This window comes from Tetrao urogallus (assembly GCF_951394365.1).
Source record: "Tetrao urogallus genome assembly, chromosome: 3".
Taxonomy (NCBI): domain Eukaryota; kingdom Metazoa; phylum Chordata; class Aves; order Galliformes; family Phasianidae; genus Tetrao; species Tetrao urogallus.
In genome coordinates, this window is record NC_136815.1 from 40519935 (window position 1) to 40539628 (window position 19694).

Consider the following 19694-nt stretch of genomic DNA (forward strand, 5'->3'; position numbering starts at 1 on the left):
GTCGCGGCCCCGGTGGGACGGGGCGACGCAGGGAGGGTGCAGGAACCGGGGACCCGGCATCTCCGCCTCCCTCCGTCCCCCCGGGGCCGCCAGGTGGCATCGCTCTGCGGTGCCCGAGGGAAGCGGCGTGCAGGTGCCAAGGGAGGAGCCGCGCGGACAGGGGCCGGCAGCACCTCACCCTTTCCCACCCCTCCGCGCACACACGCACACCCGAGAGGCAGGGACGAGCCCGGCCACCTCCCCCTCCTCCTCCTCCTCCTTCACGGCCTCGCACCCCACCCGCTCCCGCCTCCGGGTCCCCGGGGGTGCCGGGAACACCCCGCGCCCGTCACTGGGACGGGAGGCGGGGCCGCCGCCGTATAAGAAGGCACCGAGCGGCCGCCTGCACTGCCAGGTCCCGAGACGCGCCCGCGGGGAGCAGCGCCCGGCGCAGCACAGCGCAGCACAGCAGTCCGGAGCCGCTCCGCAGCCCGGTAGCGCTCCGCAGCCGCAGGCAGCAGCCCGGCCCCGCTCCCCTCCGCCCGTCGGAAGCTGTGGAGCCGCGAGCGGCGCGCAGCAGCGGGTGGTGCCCGCGGCCCCGAGCCCCCATGAGCGCCGCCGCCCTCTACAGCCTGGACTCGCCGGCATGCTATAGGAGCTGGTGCCCCGAGCCCGCCAACTTCTACGACGCCAAGGTGGGCAGCGGCGGGCCGGGCCCCGCCTGCAAGCCGGGCGGCCGCGCCATGAGCGCCGAGGAGGCGGCGGGCGGCGGCGGCGGCGCGGACCTGGCCGAGCTGAGCGCGGCCGCGCCGGCCATGTACGAGGACGAGAGCGCCATCGACTTCAGCTCCTACATCGACTCCATGTCGGCCGTGCCCAACCTGGAGCTGTGCAACGACGAGCTGTTCGCCGACCTCTTCAACAGCAACCACAAGCCCGAGCGGGGCGGGGACTACGGCGAGTACCTGCCGCCCGCCGCCAGGGAGCCGGGCTCCGCCGGCAGCGCCCCGCCGGGCGCCGGGCCCCGCGCCGCCCCCGCCTCCTCCTCCTCCTCCCCGCCGCCCTCCTCCGCCTCCTCCGCCGCCTCCTCGCGCGGCGCCCTCAAGCAGGAGCCCGAGTGGAGCGACGCCGAGCTCTCGTCCTCGCTGCTGCCCTCGCAGATCGCCACCTGCGCGCAGACCATCATGAACCTGGGCGGGCAGCCCACGCCGCCCACCTCCCCCGAGCCGGCGGGCGGCTGCTCCCCGCCGGGCTGCCCCGCGCGCTCCCCCGGCCCCGCCGCCGCCGCCGCCGCCTCCGCCGCCCGCCCGGCCCCGCCGCCCGGCGCCCGCGAGCGCGGCGCCAAGAAGTGCGTGGACAGGTTCAGCCCCGAGTACCGGCAGCGCCGCGAGCGCAACAACATCGCCGTGCGCAAGAGCCGCGACAAGGCCAAGCGGCGCAACCAGGAGATGCAGCAGAAGCTGCTGGAGCTCTCGGCCGAGAACGAGAAGCTGCACAAGAAGATCGAGCAGCTCACCCGGGACTTGAGCGGCCTGCGGCACTTCTTCAAGCAGCTGCCCGCCGCCTCCTTCCTGCAGCCCGGCTCGGCGGGCTCCGACTGCCGGTAGCGGCGCGGCGAGGCCGGCCCGCGGGGCGGGCGTCTCTTACCTCAGGGCCGCGCGGAGCGGAGCGGAGCGGAGCGGAGGTGCCGGGCCGGGCCCACCCGGCGGTGCGCGGCGCTCCGGGCGCGGGGCCGCGGCGTTCGCCGCGAAGAAGCGAAAGGAACCGAAGCTACGCGTCTTTTCGTTCGCTCCCTTAAGTTATTTTTGTAACGGTAGTCCCTGTCTTTTCTACGTGTTACTCGAACCGATGCAGCTATGGTACATCTGTTAACGATCCGAACACCCGTGTGCGCTAGGCGGTAGGACGGCGAGGACCGAGCATGACCTTTTATATCGATTTTTACAGCATTTCTTAAGAATAAAACCGAACGAGTATTTTAAAGACGCTCCGCTCTCGTCTGTGCCGTACGGCTGCGGGCGGGCGCGGCGCTCGGGGCGAGGGAGCGGGGCGGGGCCGCGGGCCGGGGCTGTGCCGGCGGCAGAGCTGCGCTGCGCTGCGGGCGGGGCCGCCCTCCGGCCCGGGCCAGGTGAGGGAACGGGCGCGGGGCGAGCGGCGCGACGCCGCTGTGGCGGGTGCGCACGGAGCCGCTCTCCGCCCGCCGCACTGAGGGACTCCTGCCCTTCGCTCTCGCCGTTTACGAAACCCACCCTCAGCCCGAGCTCTTACGCCGACCCCCATATCGGCTCCCCCGGGCGAGCTAGAGGGCAGGGCTCCGATGTTAGCCGGCCGCAGGGACGCGCGGCACCCCCCGAACACGCGGACTCGGAATGCGGGACACCTCAACACAAGCGCTGGTCAAGTCTTAGTGCCATTTATTACCCGGCGGTAACCGACACCGCCGCTCGGAACCAGCCGCTTCCGCGGGTCCCGCCGGCAGAGCTGCCCCGCGGCATTCATTGCAGAAGCGGCAGTAACGTGTTTGCCGTTGACATAACAGAATACAACACGTCCCAACCGTTCGGAACTCCAGAACAAGGCGTTCGACGTGCCATAACAACAAACGGCTCAGCACAAGAGCCGGGGCGGCCGAGCAGAGCTCTGTGCGCTCCGTACACCCCCCCCCCGTTTGACGGCCTCCCTTCTCGACTTCCCGCCGTATTACCGCGCTCCCGCTCAGCCGCTCGCCCCGCCGGGTCCCGCGGGCAGCAGCGCCACCTCCTCCAGCCGCGAGCAGCCGGGCCGCCCGCCGGCGCCGAGCAGGAGGCAGGGCAGCGGGCCCAGCTCCTTGCCCAGCACGCTGCTCGCCTCGTAGCTCTGCGGGGAGAGAAGCGAGGAGAGTGAGATCGTCCCGGATGCGCGGCTCTCAGACACAGGGCGTAAGGGAAAGTGCTCAGAACGGATGGAAGGAGCGAGCGCTTTGGGCTTCTGCTAATTAATTACATCTCATTGTCGTGTAAAGTGCTGCCTCCCCGCCGGGCTTTTAAAAATGAATCGTTTAAAGTAATGGGGGAGGGGGAGGGAAGTAAGTTTGACCTATTTTGCTGAACCCACCTCTTTCGCTAAACCCACCGGTGCTTCCTTTACGCAGCCTTCCTGCACCGGCGGGACCTCACACGCTGCGTACCGATGACCTCAGCATCAGACCAACCCTTGCCGTACGCGATAACCACATCCAGCACCCGTTCGAGGTACCGTTCGGCCCCGCAGCCCGACTCGCCGTGCGGCGGCACGGGTGGCCGTGCCGGTCCCACTCGGGGTTGCCATGGGGCAGAAGTGGCTGAGCCCAGCCCCATTGCCCAGGGAAGGGACTGCAAAACATCACCCCCGTGTACCTCAGCAGCGCTGGCAGCACAAATAATAATTTAAAAAACTACCAGCAGCCACTCGAAGTGGTACTTCTTGTGGTTAATGTACAGAGAAGTGCTGCTTTTTAAAATGCAGCCAGTTTTGAGATGGAAATGCTAATGGGAAGAAAAAAAAAAAAAGCATCCCTTCATTTCAGATAGATAGGAAAACAAAAAACAAAAAAAAAAACAAACCCTCTGGGCAGCCTGGTCTGGTGGTTGGTGACCCTGCACATAGCAGGGGGTTGAAACTAGGTGATCATTGTGGTCCTTTTCAACCCAGGACATTCTATGATTCTAAATACCAGCATTATAACAACCGAAACATGAAGAAGAGGTTGTTTGAATCTAATATATAGAAAGAGTTACATTCTGTCAGCCTGTAATAAAACCAGACAAATCCTGAGAAATTTTGAAGGACTTTGCAGCTATTTAAAGAGCTAGCGTCGTTTGGAAATGTATTCTTAATGAAACATACACCCTGTGGTACAAGAAAAGTAATACACAATTTCAGAGAATCCTCATACTTAAAGGATTGTCCAAGAATCACATTAAAACCATGGGGCACATAATTGCAGATTACCAGAACGCTGTATAAATGTGGGGAAGCAAAGTGAACCCCATAGGTACCACCTAAGTGCAGACACTTACCGAGGATGATTAACCAAAAAGACAAGCTGACCCTTGCCCCCTTCCACGTGCAATGGGAAGAGGGGTCTCCAGCTCCTAACAGGACTTAATCACTTTCTGAAGGTGCCGCTCCTTCTCTACTGATCAGCTGGCAGCCAATGGCAGCCACACACCTGCCCTCAGTGCCTCACTTACCTGCGATAAATCTGGGTCACTGTGCCAAATGTCAGGGTTCTTCTGATAGCCCAGAATAAGGAGTAACTACTTCATGGTTACATAAGCTGCACTTTAGCCCATGCATCCCGGCGGCTTATGTGTATTTCATTTATATAGATCCCAATTACAAAGTATTACTGTGCATGCATTTTGCAATTCGTTGTAGCATTACTGCCCCTCAGTAATTTTGTGTTTGTGCCTTGGTTGTTTTTATAGGGTTCAGAAGCCAGGAAAGGTAGAATGCTCGGACTGTAGCTTCACTGTCCGTGGACTCTAAAGCCTGGCACTGCCCACTCTAGCTCTGAATGTCTGGACACTGCTATTGCAAGTAGCTGTGCATCCACATCTAAGCTAAAGCTGTCTACACATCCTGCCTGCAGCACCCCTGAGATGCAATAGCAGGGCATCAGCAGGTGCAAGGTGCAATTGCCAAAGGGGAGGTTTGTGCTAGGAGCACAAACACACTTCAAACCACTCAGACCAGGCTGAACAGAAGAGGAAAAATATTTCTAATGAAATCTCCTACTGCTTTCAGTGCAGTTCTGAGAAGAGCTGCCTGGAAAGGTGGTGGGACCTCTATCTTTGGATGTCTTCAAGACCCTGCCAGACGAAGTCATGATTGACCTGACCATGTGTTGGCAATAGCCCAGTGTGAGGGGCAGGTCAGACACCAACCACAGAATCATAAAATGGCCTGGGTTGAAAAGGACCATAAAGATCACCTAGTTTCAACCCCCCTGCCATGGGCAGGGTCGCCAACCTCTAGACCAGGATGCCCAGAGCCACATCCAGCCAACCTCCAGCATCCCTTCCATTTCTATGATTCAAATATCTTCCCTTTTGACTCACAGCATCTTCAGGACTCTGCCACTCTATGTATTTTAACTCTCATCAACAACCACTATACCTACCCCGTCCACATTGGCAGCAGACATCAGGAGAGAAGAGATTGTTCTTTGTAGCAGCTGGAAAGAAGAAACGAACATGTTTTGATCATGACAAAAACTACAGGTGTTGGAAAACATTCTGTTTACAGATAAAACAGTCACATTAAACAAAGATAAATTATTCCATTATAGCATAGTTTTATTTCTCCGGACAAAAAAGCAGGGAAGAGGTGACACAAAAGATGCTTAGAATAGGAATGTGAAAATACAAGTTCCTTGCAGGCTGTGGGGAGCTTCCCAAGAGCCCAACCCAAGAAAACCCTTCTGCTGGACCTGATGCTTTATTTTTTTGGGTACCTCAGGCTGAGCTCAATGACTGTGCTACTTGATCAAGATCTGGGACCTGGATTCTCTGTGCAATGACACACAAGTCCAGCATTAGATTAAATTATGGGATACTCTTACATCTTTTTTCTTCTAAAAGAGCTTTTATAAAATTGCCATTTACAGTACTCATGTATCCACATATCTAGCCTCAATACACTCCATACACTGATGCTCATTTTTTGTCATACCTTTACTTTTACTGTACTTTGAGATGATTGGGATGGACAACTCAAGAAGACTTCCAGCTGCATTTTCAAAACGGGTGAAATGACAACTTCAGAGCACTGGCTGCAATACAGCAGTCCACTGAAGCATGCAAATAATGATGGAAAAACACAAAGAATGGAAAAGTTATCAATCATTAAATCAAAACACAAACAAACAAAGAACAGCTTACTTATTTCCTAACCACTTTGCTGATAGGCTTCTAGTTGAAGAGCCCTATTAAAAGCTTCAGCTGATAACAGCAAATGGAGCTCTTCTGTTGGTGGACATAAGTAACATTAATGGAGGACCTAAACTCTTCTAGCAAAAGTATCTTCTTTTCTTACGTTCATACAACATGTGGGGAGGCTGTGATCTATACTCGACTCACTTAATAAAATATTAATCACATAACCTTCTAAAAGTTATGGCCAAAAAAAAAGAGAAAAATATAGAGTTGGCCTAAATGATTTGTTGATTTGGACCCTCACTGAGCAGACACTCAACATTTGCAGCACGCACGCACTTAAGCCATATGCACAAAATTAAGCACAGGCACAAGTACTCAATGGAATATGGTCTTAAATAAGTGTTGATGCCACATTGTTCTCCAAACAAAGCAGAAGCGTCCTTGAGAATACAGAAAAAAGATCATGAAGTACACTACTACGAGTACATGGATACCTCCTTGATTTTTGCACGACAGTATCATGTAGGACAACTTTTGCTTTATTTTCATCTTTTCCCCCCAGAGGTTTTACACAGCAGAGCACATGCAATAAAACCTCTTGTATTTAGGAAAATGGTATATATTTCAAGGGGACTGTAATCACCTTACTTCTTCTTCTGCTTTTTTTAAGTTTTCCCAATACAGAGAAGCCCCTTTCCTTCTTTTTACGCTCAGCACTCTCTTACTCTCCTCATGCTTTTATCCCACCGGGTATCTCAAGAGTAAGCTGGCTAAGTAACTGAAGGGGATACTTCCCAAGAAAATGCCAGTGTGATGCAGGCTGAACCTTTCACATGGTAACAGGTCACATTTGTGACAGCTCTACATCCAAAATTATTCAATTTCCTCTTTAGAAAGGCTGTACATTTCATTGGTCTGAAAGGCATCTCTTTCACATTTATGTAAATCACAGCAAAGATCACAGCTTGCTACAAAACCGTGGTGAATTACTGACATAGAGGGTAACAATATTGGGTAAAAAAATACTTTTCAAGGAGCTTAAAATCAGGCCTGTGATTTATGTGGCACGTTCATTAAAAGAAACACTACAATGCAGGAGGATTTGAAATCTTCATAAGCAAAAACTTAGCTTGGAAACTGTGGTAGCTACAAATTCAAACCATTTCATATCTACTTGTATCTTTCTTAATAAATTAATCTAACCTTGCTGGTTTTATCAGTTCATCAGCAATAAAAATACTACGTCTCAGTTCTAGGAAGGAACAAAGTGCAGCCTGTGCCTGCAGGAATTATTTCATCACCTATTGCTGTTATGGCTACATCTGCAGAACACCTGGAATTCTACAGAGCACCTTGACTCTCACCTGTCCTGGGGATACAGTTCCAACTTTCCATTGCCACATTTGTCACATGTAGGCCAGGAGAAAGCAGTGCTCTCATCAACTCCAACAACAGTACCTGCAGAAAATGGTATTTTTATTTACAAGATAAGAAATGTAAGCTAGCAAACACAGACACTACTGGCTTCACAGCAAGTTCGGCCATTTTCAAAAACAATGATGCAAGTTAAACTCCGTTAATAATAGAGTTATTCTTCATCTAGGCTGATTTAAGACAGATCAGATCTGACCCAGAGATTGAAGTGTGTGCTTAAGAAGGGAATGCCAAAGATACTTTGGACTAATACAAAGGGCCTAGCGAGTTTTGGCAAGAAAAACATTCTGAGTTTTATGAGAAGCAGTAAAGAGTTTATTATGCTTTATGGTAATGATATGCTGAAATAATTAGCACTGTTTATGGAGAAAATTCTTACAAGCATTTCGAACTAAACATGGTGGAACAGCGGAAAGACCAAAACTACAGTAAAATAAGCCCTCAGTCTAGTACAAAAGGTGCACAGACTAAAAATTCCAGCTCTTTTTGAAACAGAATCTCACAGTTGTATAATAGATTCAATGAAATAAGCCCCTGGAGACCAGGGAGCATTTGCACCGTCTGTAAAACAGGTTGTTAATCTCTTGTGTTCCAGATTCTCCTGAGACAAGGGCTGTCAGAAGGGACAAAATGATACATAAACAGCAAACCCGCGTTTCCTTTGGGAATTCAAAGGACAGCAAGCCTGAAGATCAGGAAAGCAACTTCTCAAATGTAACATTTATGACCCGATTTCTGTATATATAACAAAATAACATGGATTACACTTTTTTTTTCTTCTTATATTTAACTTCTTGGACTGTAGCAGGAAAAAATTTGTGATGCACTGTGGGTTTCTATCAGCATTTGCAAGATAGACAATTCCTGCCACAGCACGGGCTTGCTCCCTTGCTAATGGAAAAGAAAAAACTGATTATTTTGCTGAGTTTTTTTCCTTTTTTGTAACAACCTTTTTTTTTTTTTTAATCCCCTTTTCTGACAGATCTGTTTCTCTCTACACATTTCAACTTGGGAGATTGGCTTTTTACATGGCAGAGAGTAATATGACAAGGCAGAACAGTTTCAAAGAGGGGAGATTTAGATTTGATGTCAGGAGGAAATTTTTCACTGAGAGGGCAGTGAGGCACTGGCACAGCTGCCCAGAGAAGCTGCGGTGTCCCATCCCTGGAGGCACTCAAGGCCAGGTTGGATGGGGCCCTGGGCAGCTGAGCTGGTGGGGGGCAGCTCTGCCCATGGCAGGGGGAGGCTTTAGGGTCTTTTTCAACCCAAGCCACTGTATGAATTTTTCTGCCAGTTGTGTGCCATACTGCAACTACAGGATGCCAGTGCACAAGTAACACAAATCCATTTGAGGAAGATGTATCAGGATCATTCTGACATTATGCCTACTGGAGAAGTTTATTTTGATGAAAACATGGAGTTCCCTCATGAGATCACCAGAGATCACTGAAGTCAGAAGAAATACAACTCTAAACAGCAGCATATCTAAGAATCCTGCAACAGTCTTTTGCATCCTGCATGCAAAGTGATTTTTAAGCTGCTGATCATCTGTACATTTTTGTAAATCTTTTAGATTTTGCTTGTTTTTTTCAAACCTTTTAGACATTCTCCTAAGATCCTTCTTTTAAATGGAAACACACGCAGCCAAAATTAGCTTCTCACTTCCACGCTACTCTTCTGGATTGTAACTGACAACACTGAGAAGAAACTGACAATAGCTCAATTAGGACAACACCTGGAAAAACAGATCTTGAGTGAGGGATGCAAGGAAGGGCTAAGGACTCAAAGTAACACTCTGGTTGAAATGCTCCAAAAAAGAAAAAAAAAAAAAAAAAGGTGTGTACACAATCAGTTGTCTGTTAGTTGGTTACCCTGATTAATAGATAGGAAAGAAAAAAGATGCAGTCCAAAAGCCCTAAGTAAGACAACTGACTCCATTTTGTTCAGACTGCAAATAGGGAAACTGAAAAAAAGAAACCTGAGTAAGGGCTTAAAGACAAAAATATCCAGTGTAAAAATTCAATCACTGGATGTGAATCATACACTAGGCAAACATCATTAATCATGTAATAGTCCCACGCAGCATACGTGGTATGAACTAACTAGAATTTGCTCGTAAGCATGGTTAAGATTAAGAGCAGTTCTCTACAGTGTGGACTGCCAACATTTAAGTCACACTGACTGCTACTATATGGCAAAAAGACGTTACAAATCACTTTGGCATGAATAGTGAAAACAAATCTATTAACCCTCAGCTCACAGGTGAGAACCACAGATTGATCCTGGAAAGAAGAATAAACTGCCTTGTGGAAAGCAATCACAGGCTCTTACCAGGTACCTGAGTGGGTGTGATAGGGCCTTCATGAAATTTGTGAGAAACTCAGTGGCTATGCTTGTCACCCATTTTTCTGATGGGGGAGAAAGGATTTGACCAAGTATAACTGGAAGACTTCATTTAGCAGAACACTGTTACAAACACATGAAGACAATCTGCTCCAAGGGCTGTTCCACTGATTAAGAGGAAGCTTTTCTAGTGAAGGTTGAGAAACTACTCTGCCAGCTCCCTGAAAGGCAGAGGTGCAGCAAGTAGGGCAAAAGAGCACGAAGGAGCAACACTTCAAGTAGGGGTAAAGAAAGCCTTTGCAGCTCCTTTCAACATTTGATGAGAGGACGCCTGCACACAGCACACGAAGGTGACCAACAGTAAGGGAAGTAAAAGGAGGACACAGAGAAAAACAGTGAACACAGCAATCCTGCTGCTCACTGAAAGTCAGATTAACCATTTGGTGAGTTTTTTATAGATGAGACAGAGGTGGTGAGTGACCAAGACAATTTTTCTCCATCAAATTCATGTTCCCACCAATAAAATAGTGCTAATATTATTATTTTCACTTCTTTTCATTAGAAAGCTGTAAACCGTAAGCATTAGCTACCAAATCCCAAAGCAGTGGATATGTTTTAAATGCAATTAAATAATTTTAGTTAGTTACACAAAAAAGTGAAGGTTGCAATCTATATATAGCAGTAGCATAGGGTTAAGGATGATGCTTCATATTGGTTCAAAGGTGTGGAAACATGCTGATAGTAGCTACCCCAGGCAAATTTCATATCAAGCAAGACGAGATTGTAGGACTAATTTATCCTGATGTCATTCTACCATCTTTAATAAAGAACAGGGAAAGTGTTACACCTCTAACATACGTAAAGTAAGCGTTTGTTTACACACGGATTACAAAGATGTCTTTGCCTTGCTTTACTGAAAAAAGAAAGGACAGGCACTTTTGCTTTATATACGCTGTGAATGGGATGAAAGAAGACAGGTGCTTTGGGTAACCTAGTTATTAGTGTAACCTAGTTGCAGTAAGTAAGGGCAGAGGAGTAGTAACTCTTAGCATAACTACTGCAGATGTGAAAATAAAAAGTATTTCCTACCCAGTGACAGAAATATCTTTCAAGTACCTCACGGTATCAGTGGAAGATGTACATAATGACCAAAGCTTAGAGAGCCTGTAGTTGTGCTTGTTTTTCATTATACAGAGTTCAATGTTTGTCACTTCAAGATGGCTTATATATCAATCATGGAGGCATTGCTAACTTGCGGCTCTACCCTAGAGAAGGTAAGTTTAGTGGTTTAGCTTTGAGTGGTTTAAAACGGACTTTTCAGTGTATTGCTGTATAGCTGAGAGGATTAATTTGTAATTACTATTTGCTCTTATTTCAAACATCATTTCAAACATTCAAGTGAATACTTGGAAGTGTAAATGTAAAACGGTGTCAAGAATTTTGTACAAGGGCTGCTGGAATTGTAAGAGTTAGATTAAAAAGGGAAAATGTCTTTAAAAGCCAAAAGTTACTTGGCTTTTAAGGACTTTTCCCTACAGGCACTCTGCAAATTGGGTGCTTAAGAAGTCTGAGTAAACGGTGTTAGAAGATACTGTGTATGAAATGTTTCTACACAATTCAGAAATATTAGAAAATACACTGCAATAAATGTTTCTGCACGGTTAGCAGCAGAACTACACTATCAGACAAGGCAATGATCCAAAGTGGCTGGTGAGCGAATCTCAGCTAAGTTAAGCTTGGCGACTGTGGTGAAATATTAAATTGCCCCACTGCAGCAAAGCTCCAGGAAAATTAGACAGTAACCCCTATCATTCAGAGTCTGGCTGACATATCTTCTCCATCTGCCTGAAAAATATTGTTATCCCTTACTGTTGCCAGTATCAACATGGTGATGTGAACAGAAGGCTTCTGAAAGAAGATGGTGATGGAAGGAATATGACCAAACAGACTGCACATCAAACATTTATTCTGGGGCATCAGTGAGTGGGAGCAGCAGGCAGGCAGAATTTGGCCAGCAAAAGACAAACAAAGCCCACAAAGAAGCACAAAAACTTAAATATCCTAATGATCTACAGCAGTACGGTGCTTTTTCATCCTTGCACCCTGTTTGTGCAAGAAATCAATACGAGAACCTGAAAGATTAAAGTGAACACAAATAATTAACCACATTCATTTCAGAAAAGGCCAATACGAACCTCTCACAGCACAAATGGAATTGGCCTGTGTGGTAGAATCCAGCTCATCGAGTTTGACAGGGCCAGGCAGCTCACTGAGGTCAGCATCAGCAGCCGAGCACAAAAGAGGCTTTTGTAATAAGAGAACAGTACGTTCAACACAAATAATCCTACCTGCCAACAAAGACATTTCAACTCAGTACAGTAACAAGGAAAAAGGTGACCATGATAACTGTCATGGCCAATAAAGACATTCGTCACTGCCAGCTACTAAACAGATGGATAGACTCCACCAGGTTTTCTCAATGACAAAATATTTTGCTTTCAGTGATACATGCAGCATGCTCTTGTCACATTTTGTGACTCTCGGGGAAAACAATTCTCTAAAATTCTAACATGTTACAAAAGCAAAGCAGATTCCATCCAGACTGCACTGTACCACGCTGGAAACAGAAAGTTCTTGTCTCTTCCCTAGTAAAAAGCTTGGTCGCCCTCAAGGTTGTTCTATTTTTATTTGTTTGTTTAAGATTACAAAGCGTAGGTGCATGCAATACTTTATTCTCCAAATAAACGAAACCAATGCTACCTCAGTTAGCAAGGGAAAACAGACTGATTAGAGGATGTGGTGACAGGACTCACAGCCACTTACATAGTTGCATTTTGGAAATGAGCAAAGGCATGAGAGGTGAATTACACAGGCGTACATCACACAGAAGGATGGGTGAGCCTCATTCATACAAACGACTAAAAAAGAATGTAGAGTGAACCACCATCTCACAGGACCTGCATGGCACCCGAGGGCTCACAGCTGAAATGGTAAAGGAAAGCCTGTAATGGCTTTTTATCTAGGGACATGCAAGTCTTTAGGTTCATTGCCTTACTCCTTTTGCAGGTTGTAAGTTCAATAAAACAAGATTCTGCAATCAAATATCAATACAAATGAATATCAAAACAAACGAAAGCAAGTTTCTTACTATTTCTGAATCTTCTGTCAGCTAGCAAATTTGTTTGAGGTTGGTCTTTAGATTCAACAGTCATCAAGGAAGACTGATAGAAATATTGGTGAACAAATGTTAAGATCACTTAATTTCTTATTTTCTTGGAAGATAAGGAAAAAAAACCCCAAACTAACAACAACAGAAGAGAAACCTTACAGAAATCCTCCAATTACAACCCCTTTCAGGTTTCTCATCCCAAACTTGCAATGTTTTATCTTCATCTCAGAGTGGAAGTCTATACAGGTTATGTATTACAGTGTTAGTAACGCGTGTGTTTATTCAGTTTGATTCCAGTTGCTTCAAAACCACACGTAAAGCTTACCATTTCCCCACAGGGCATCCTTGAAGAAGATGAATTGTGAGGCAACATTGAGGGCTTCTATGATTTCCGTACTGAGAACACATGATGCAGTGACTGACACAGCAACAACTTTTGGAATTCCACGAACTACACTTTGCAAAGTGAAGTCAGTCACAAACAACAACATCTCTCTTTGATTTACAGGAACACTGTGTTTTGTCTATGATTTAAAAAAATAAAAAAATTCAAAATTAGAATGCAGTCATTAATTTTTGGAAGAAGAAAAGACACGTAACACACTAATCTGTAAGCAACTAATAAAACTGACAAATTACTACACTTAAGGCCAGTAAAGAAGAATGAATCAGGTTTTTCATTGTTCCTTAATGCAGTTACAGATTATCCTCTCTACCTTCAGTTAACTTTCCAAAGCTGACCCACTGAGATCTTGGTGCCCTCTCTATCAACTGTCATGTTTTATCGTGACTCATTTGCACATGAAAATAAATGCCATAAAAAGTTAATTGGATGTTTCTATGAACAAAGACTAAAGTAATTTTTCCCTTAAAAAAGAAAGGCTAACATCACTTCTATTATTAAGAAAATGTTCTATGCACTGTTGTGTGATTCTGAAGAGTACCTCACCCTGTCTAATAGCTCCTGCAAATACAAAGCTGCCGGGTTTTCTTTCTGCACACCCGCAGGTATTTGAATGATACATAGAAGCGTGAAAGGAGATAACTCATAAGAAAGAAACACAGGAAATCACAATGACAATGCAAGTTTTCTGCCTAAGACAGGTACAAAAATTAAGGTATATCAAAACTAATGATGTCACAACCAAAATAACTACATTTTACATTGTATTTCTTCGTATCTGAAAACAGTTACTGCTAAGTCAGTAGCGTTTTAAAACACTGACACTGTGATGATGAACAGGACAGCTTAGATAGACATGAATTTACACATCAGGGATTAGTCCAAAGGCTCTAACAAAATTAGACAGGTTGATAATGAGAGGTTTCTTTCTTCTTTTTTTTTGTTTTCAACACAACTGTTATAATATGTACACGTGTCTGTGATTTTTCCCATAGTTTAGAAAAAAATGAGCTTAGTAAGATTATATTTCATATTTACCAGTCCAAGCAACTTGTAATTTTAAAAATTCTAATATTTAACAATATTTAAGTGAAATTATTTTAGTTTTGCCTTAAAAGGGCTTTGTTACTATTTTTAATTAGTCTACTGATTAAAAATCATAGGACATTTTAATACTACAATGATTGGAGAGACTCATATCACACAAGTATTTTATCCTTAAAGTTACATTTCTGTGGCACAAGGCAACGCATTGAGAACTCCAACTTTTTATCTTCAGTTAAATTCACACCTTGAAAAAGTTAACCGGACTAAAAATAACTTCTGCTCGTAATGGCAGCTCTTAGGGCAAATACAGTAATCAGGAGTAATGACAGATATAATTCATAACTCAGATATTATGGTTATGCCTTAACGTAAGTTGCCTAATGCATTTACATTATTTCTTTCCCTCATAACTACGTGCATTTGAGTACCTCCTCTGTGCAGATACCATTAAAGCAGCTTCAAAAGGAAGATGCTTTACAGCTGTCCCATGAGAATTACTAACACATTAAAAGCTGTCTTTCAGAAGAATCAGACAAAAAAAAGCAAATAATAATAACAGCAAAAATTTCAACTTATATAAAATCATCATCTTGCTATGTGTGACAATTTGTTCTGAACAGAGAGGACACAACAGACAAATAGCAGCAGGACTGAGTTACAAGGAAGGACAGCTCCTTAACCACAGATGGAATATATTTCCCCATATTCCTTCTGTACCACAGTACTGAGCAATAATAAAAGCATATTCCCATTCCTCCTTCACACAAACGAAGCATCTCAGAACACTGTTGTTTCAGTGTTTTATTAACACCACTTTTAAAGTATATTTGAATTAACTCATGTTGCAGATTATCTTTGCTGAATGAACTAAACCATAGTCCCTACCTCAGTTATCATCACCGAATGATTTTGGACGTGAAGAATAAATCCTCTTGGGAAAGGTAACTGTAATTAACAAGCTCATAACTTTCTGGAAGGATTAGGCAAGCAATACACTAACAGCAGGTAAATACCATGAGCTTTCTAGAGCAGCAATGCAGAGTGTTACCGAGCGCTTACAAAGACGAGGAACTCCCATTGCTTTTCCAATACTACTTTCCAAAAATTTATAACAAATCATGCTGTTCACTCACGGAAATCTACTGCTTATAGTTCACCAAGCAAATTCAGGAAACAGCTAGTAAAACTTCAAGAAAGAAGGAATCACACACTTCTTCTTGTTAGATGAATTTCTACTCTTCAAAGTCACATCTGTTCCTGCATTCTTCATCTTTTCTCTAATTTAGTGATGAAGTGATTCTACACAAGAATGTTGATGACCTCCAGTGTCTCAGATGTAGATGTTCCCTTATACAAAAATGCTTGGCTAGGATATCACTAGTCTGTAATTGATTCATTTCTGTTATTTGAACAGACGCCACAGAATTCCACATATGTACATGTCCTGCTAGCATGTACATTTCTGCTAGCAGCCTGAAGATCTCCCATTAAGCTACCCTAATTTTGCATGTTTAAAAATACTCTGCTGTCACTTAGTATGAAGAAAGCACTGCTGAGTAGTAAGAGCTGCCCCTCTCACAAGCTAAAGCTACTCCCTGCCTAATAATCAAATCACAACTCATAGGCTGCTGAAGCAAGAGGAAAAGACCTACATCACATTTATGTCCCATACTGCTGGGAAGCATTCTCAACTATTTTTCTGTCTGTTCTGGAGTTTCTTTGTGTTTGGTTCATATGCTTTGATTCACGCTTTATTTTCTGTGGTGCTGATGGACAACTGCAAATTGTTTTCCCCAGAGCTAGCTGTACTGAGGGTCCAGTTGCCAGGAAAAAGTAAATAAATCAGCAGCCAAAAAAATCCTTCAACTACTGAGGGAGTTAGCAACATTTCAAAAGGAAGTTGTAGCATAATTCAGAAAAAAATCAGAAACAAATAAAATGTAATTACAGGCTTCCCAGCACAGCATGGACGGCAGATGTATTTACCTAAAGTTCCTCCTTTCTACTTGCGGGACCCTAAAAGCCAAGTTTGCCTGAGGGGCTTCTGCTGAACAACAACAGTCCACCCAGTTGTCTGCAAAGAGCAAAACTGTATCTTTTTATAAAGATATAAAACCATCACCAGTTACATTCTATACCATTCAACTGACTGATAACTTTTCGCTGTGTACATCTAAGGACAGCACTTACCTACAAACTGATTTTAATTGCAAGACTAAATTAACTGTCTGTGAGCTCCTTTATTAGGGTGAAATATTACTTTGGGCTAGATGGCAATTTATTCAAATATAATTCACCTTCTAGAGTAAATCGTACTGAAACTGAAGTTCACTTTACCCACTCACAAGCATTTTGGACCTGGTGATCATTCTTCTCGCACAGCTCTTGAAGGTAATCCAGGAGGTTTTTTTACTCTCCCCTAAACAAGATAAACGCTGGCCTCTTCACATAAACGTTATGTTAATTTTATGTCAATCTCATTGCTAAATGAACAGATTACCTGTGGCCTTAGATACAGTACTCGTGCCCAAAAGCTACAACGTTCATGACAACCACCCATCTGAAAAAAACGGTACAAAAACAGGGAATGAGTCAAATATGGTAAGTGAAATTTAGTGGTACAAAACATCGGTTACCAGCCTTTGAAAGCAACTTACCTGAAGAATTTCCTTTAGATTATGCACAGTTGGTGGCTGGTACAATTTAGAAATCGTCTCTTCCTCATCCACTTGCATGTGTATTTCACCAGACTGAACAGTCAGAACATAACAGAAGCTGGGAGGAGGCAGATTAGTTGTCATCTATTAAAAAGGAAAGAAAAGAAATGTGACCTTAAAAAAGGCATTTCAATTTGGCCAGTTACTATTATTTTATAATAATGTCCTAAATGAACCACACAATTTTCTTATTAAGAGTGATGGGAAAACAAAATGACTGTCTGAAGTAGAAGCTGAGATAACAAAACAATATTCACAAATTCTAAGTGAAATCAGCCTGTGTATCATTCTTTCCATAATCTGACATCGATCCTCATCACAAAAACATCTCGTGATTTGGCACGCTTGGCAAACACTGCAACTTTTTCAAGGTGACAGTGCTTGTTTTGCATTTTTTTAGTATGTGGTAGGGGTGCCCTGATTATTTATTTCTCACCATCCATAACTTTTCTGAGATTTGGGGACTTCTGCATGCGGGTGGGTTTTTGTGATAGTAAACAGCTGAAGAACTTTAAAAGCTGCTAAATTAAATCCAGGACAGCACAAGGAGATAATGAAGAACAGGAACTCAGCAACTACAAGAACTGCTTTTTTTGTGTTATGCCGAATTTTTCTTCTCCCCTTAAAAAGTATTGTGACGTAACAACCCTATCTCCATTCAAAGAATGAGAAAGGCTTCTGAGAAATAAAAGATGCTACACTACAGTAATTTTTATTTCGGACTCGGTAAATATTCTTATAACATTGTTAGTTGTTAATAAAGCATTTCATTTAATACAATAAATACAAATCTGCTAAAGACAGCTATATAACCATATCCAAATAATCTGTCTATAGCAAAAAAAAAAAAAAAAAAAAAAAAAAAAAAGGCACAAGCTCATTATTTGCCTCTGACAGCACTAAAAAGATATGCAAGTCCATGCCACAGATCTCTTTGCAGAAACTTCATCAAATAATTGGCAGTATGATTTAGGCATTGTTGCTTAAATCACAGAATGGCCCGGGTTGGAAGGGAACTTGAGGATTATGAATCTCCAACCCCCCTGCCACATGCAGAGATACCAACTCCCATGTAATACCAGACCAGGCTGCCCAAGGCCCCATCCAATCTGGCCTTGAACACCTGCAGGGACGGGGCATCCACAGCCTCTCTGGGCAGCCTGTTCCAGCACCTCACCACTCTCTCCGTAAAGAACTTCTCCCTGACATCCAACCTAAACCTCCCCTCCCTCAATTTAAAACCATTTCCCCTTGTCCTGCTGTTATCCACCCTTTCAAAGAGTTGATTCCCCTCCTGTTTGTAGGCTCCCATTAGATATTGAAAGGCTGCAATGAGGTCACCCCGCAGCCTTCTTTTCTCCAGGCTGAACAAGCCCACGAGCCTCAGCCTGTCTTTGTAGGGGAGGTGCTCCAGCCCCTTGATCATCTTTGTGGCTCTCCTCTGGACCCTCTCCAACAGCTCCCTGTCTCTTTTGTACTGCGGGCTCTACACCTGGACACAGTATTCCAGGTGGGGCCTCACAAGAGCAGAGTAGAGGGGGACAATCACCTCCCTGTCCCTGCTGGTCACCTCTCTTTTGATGGAGCCCAGGATACCATTTGCTTTTCGAGCTGCAAGGGCACGCTGCTGGCTCATGTTAAGTTTCTCATCTCTCAAGACCCCCAGGTCCTTCTCCACAGGGCTGCTTTCACGGACCGCTCCTTCCAGCCTGTACAGATGCCTGGGATTCCTCCAGCCCAAGTGCAAAACTCTGCACTTTGCCGTGTTGAACCTCACCAGGTTCACCCGGGCCCACCTCCCTAGCCTATCGAGGTCCCTCTGAATCCCTTCCTTCAACCGTGTCGACCGCACCACTCAGCCTGGTGTCGGATGTGCTTTCAAAAACTATGTAAAACTATACTTCTTGTACAAGGTAAAATGTATCTCAGCTAAAAAACCTGCACTTTACCAAAAAATTTGCAGAAGTAGAATACATCTTGATACCCTGTAGAATGGATTGGTATTTAAACCTGTGGCAGAAGTGTAAACTGCATGATTATGGAAAGTTTTCATCATTTCTAGGTTGTCAATAAAATAGAGAAAAAGGAGAACAAATGAAAATAACAATGCTGAAGAATATTTAAAAGTTTTGCTCCATCCGTGTAAATTTTCATTCTGTTGTCCACAGTATTTTAACATACAAAACAATCCTCTCCTCTGAGACTTCTAAAATGTGTGGATAAAAGAGAGAATCAAAGCAAGAATGGTAGTTTCATTCATTTCCAGTCTTGGTTTTATAACCAAGTTCTGAACTTCTTATTATTCAAAATAAATCCCTGTACAATCCCAATAACTCTGTAGATTGCAGCAAGAAGAATCTCAGAGTTCAGAAATAGCTAGGAATAACTAGGAATATCCTCTTGCAAAGTCCTCTGTTTTTAAAATTTGTTTATTTCCAGATTTTTCTTCCTAGACTCTAAAATAAATTTTTAATATCATAAACTTCCTCCCCTAAGAACAGCTGTAGAGGAACAGCTACAAGACAGCACAAGCACTTGGTTACCAAGATTCTCAAATGAGCTTTTCATTTCAGATGCCACTTGATTTGACAGAACTCCTTTTCAAATACAAAAGCTAATTAAATGAAAATTAAAGATGCAATTTTGGATTGGAAAATGAATAATAATATACTTGAAATCTATTTTAATACTTCATGTTGGGA

General features: G+C 44.6%; 2 protein-coding genes across 2 annotated transcripts in view; one reads left to right on the forward strand and one right to left on the reverse strand.

Moving 5' to 3' along the window:
- Nucleotides 1-587: 587 nt before the first annotated feature.
- Nucleotides 588-1897, forward strand: CEBPD (CCAAT enhancer binding protein delta; the record flags this gene model as incomplete). The annotated part of the gene is made up of 1 exon (XM_079533029.1): nucleotides 588-1897. The coding sequence occupies one exon, from the start codon at nucleotides 588-590 to the stop codon at nucleotides 1584-1586; it is 999 nt and encodes a 332-aa protein (XP_079389155.1). The 3' UTR covers nucleotides 1587-1897.
- A 797-nt stretch (nucleotides 1898-2694) lies between these two features.
- Nucleotides 2695-19694, reverse strand: part of SPIDR (scaffold protein involved in DNA repair) — a gene marked incomplete at both ends in the record, with an annotated part of 199584 nt that continues 182584 nt past the window's right edge. The window contains 8 exons of the mRNA XM_079533238.1: nucleotides 2695-2835; nucleotides 5123-5176; nucleotides 5674-5791; nucleotides 7244-7337; nucleotides 11852-12004; nucleotides 13151-13349; nucleotides 16776-16835; nucleotides 16933-17076. Coding sequence (XP_079389364.1) covers nucleotides 2695-2835; nucleotides 5123-5176; nucleotides 5674-5791; nucleotides 7244-7337; nucleotides 11852-12004; nucleotides 13151-13349; nucleotides 16776-16835; nucleotides 16933-17076 — 963 coding nt within the window. The remainder of the gene's footprint in view (nucleotides 2836-5122; nucleotides 5177-5673; nucleotides 5792-7243; nucleotides 7338-11851; nucleotides 12005-13150; nucleotides 13350-16775; nucleotides 16836-16932; nucleotides 17077-19694) is intronic.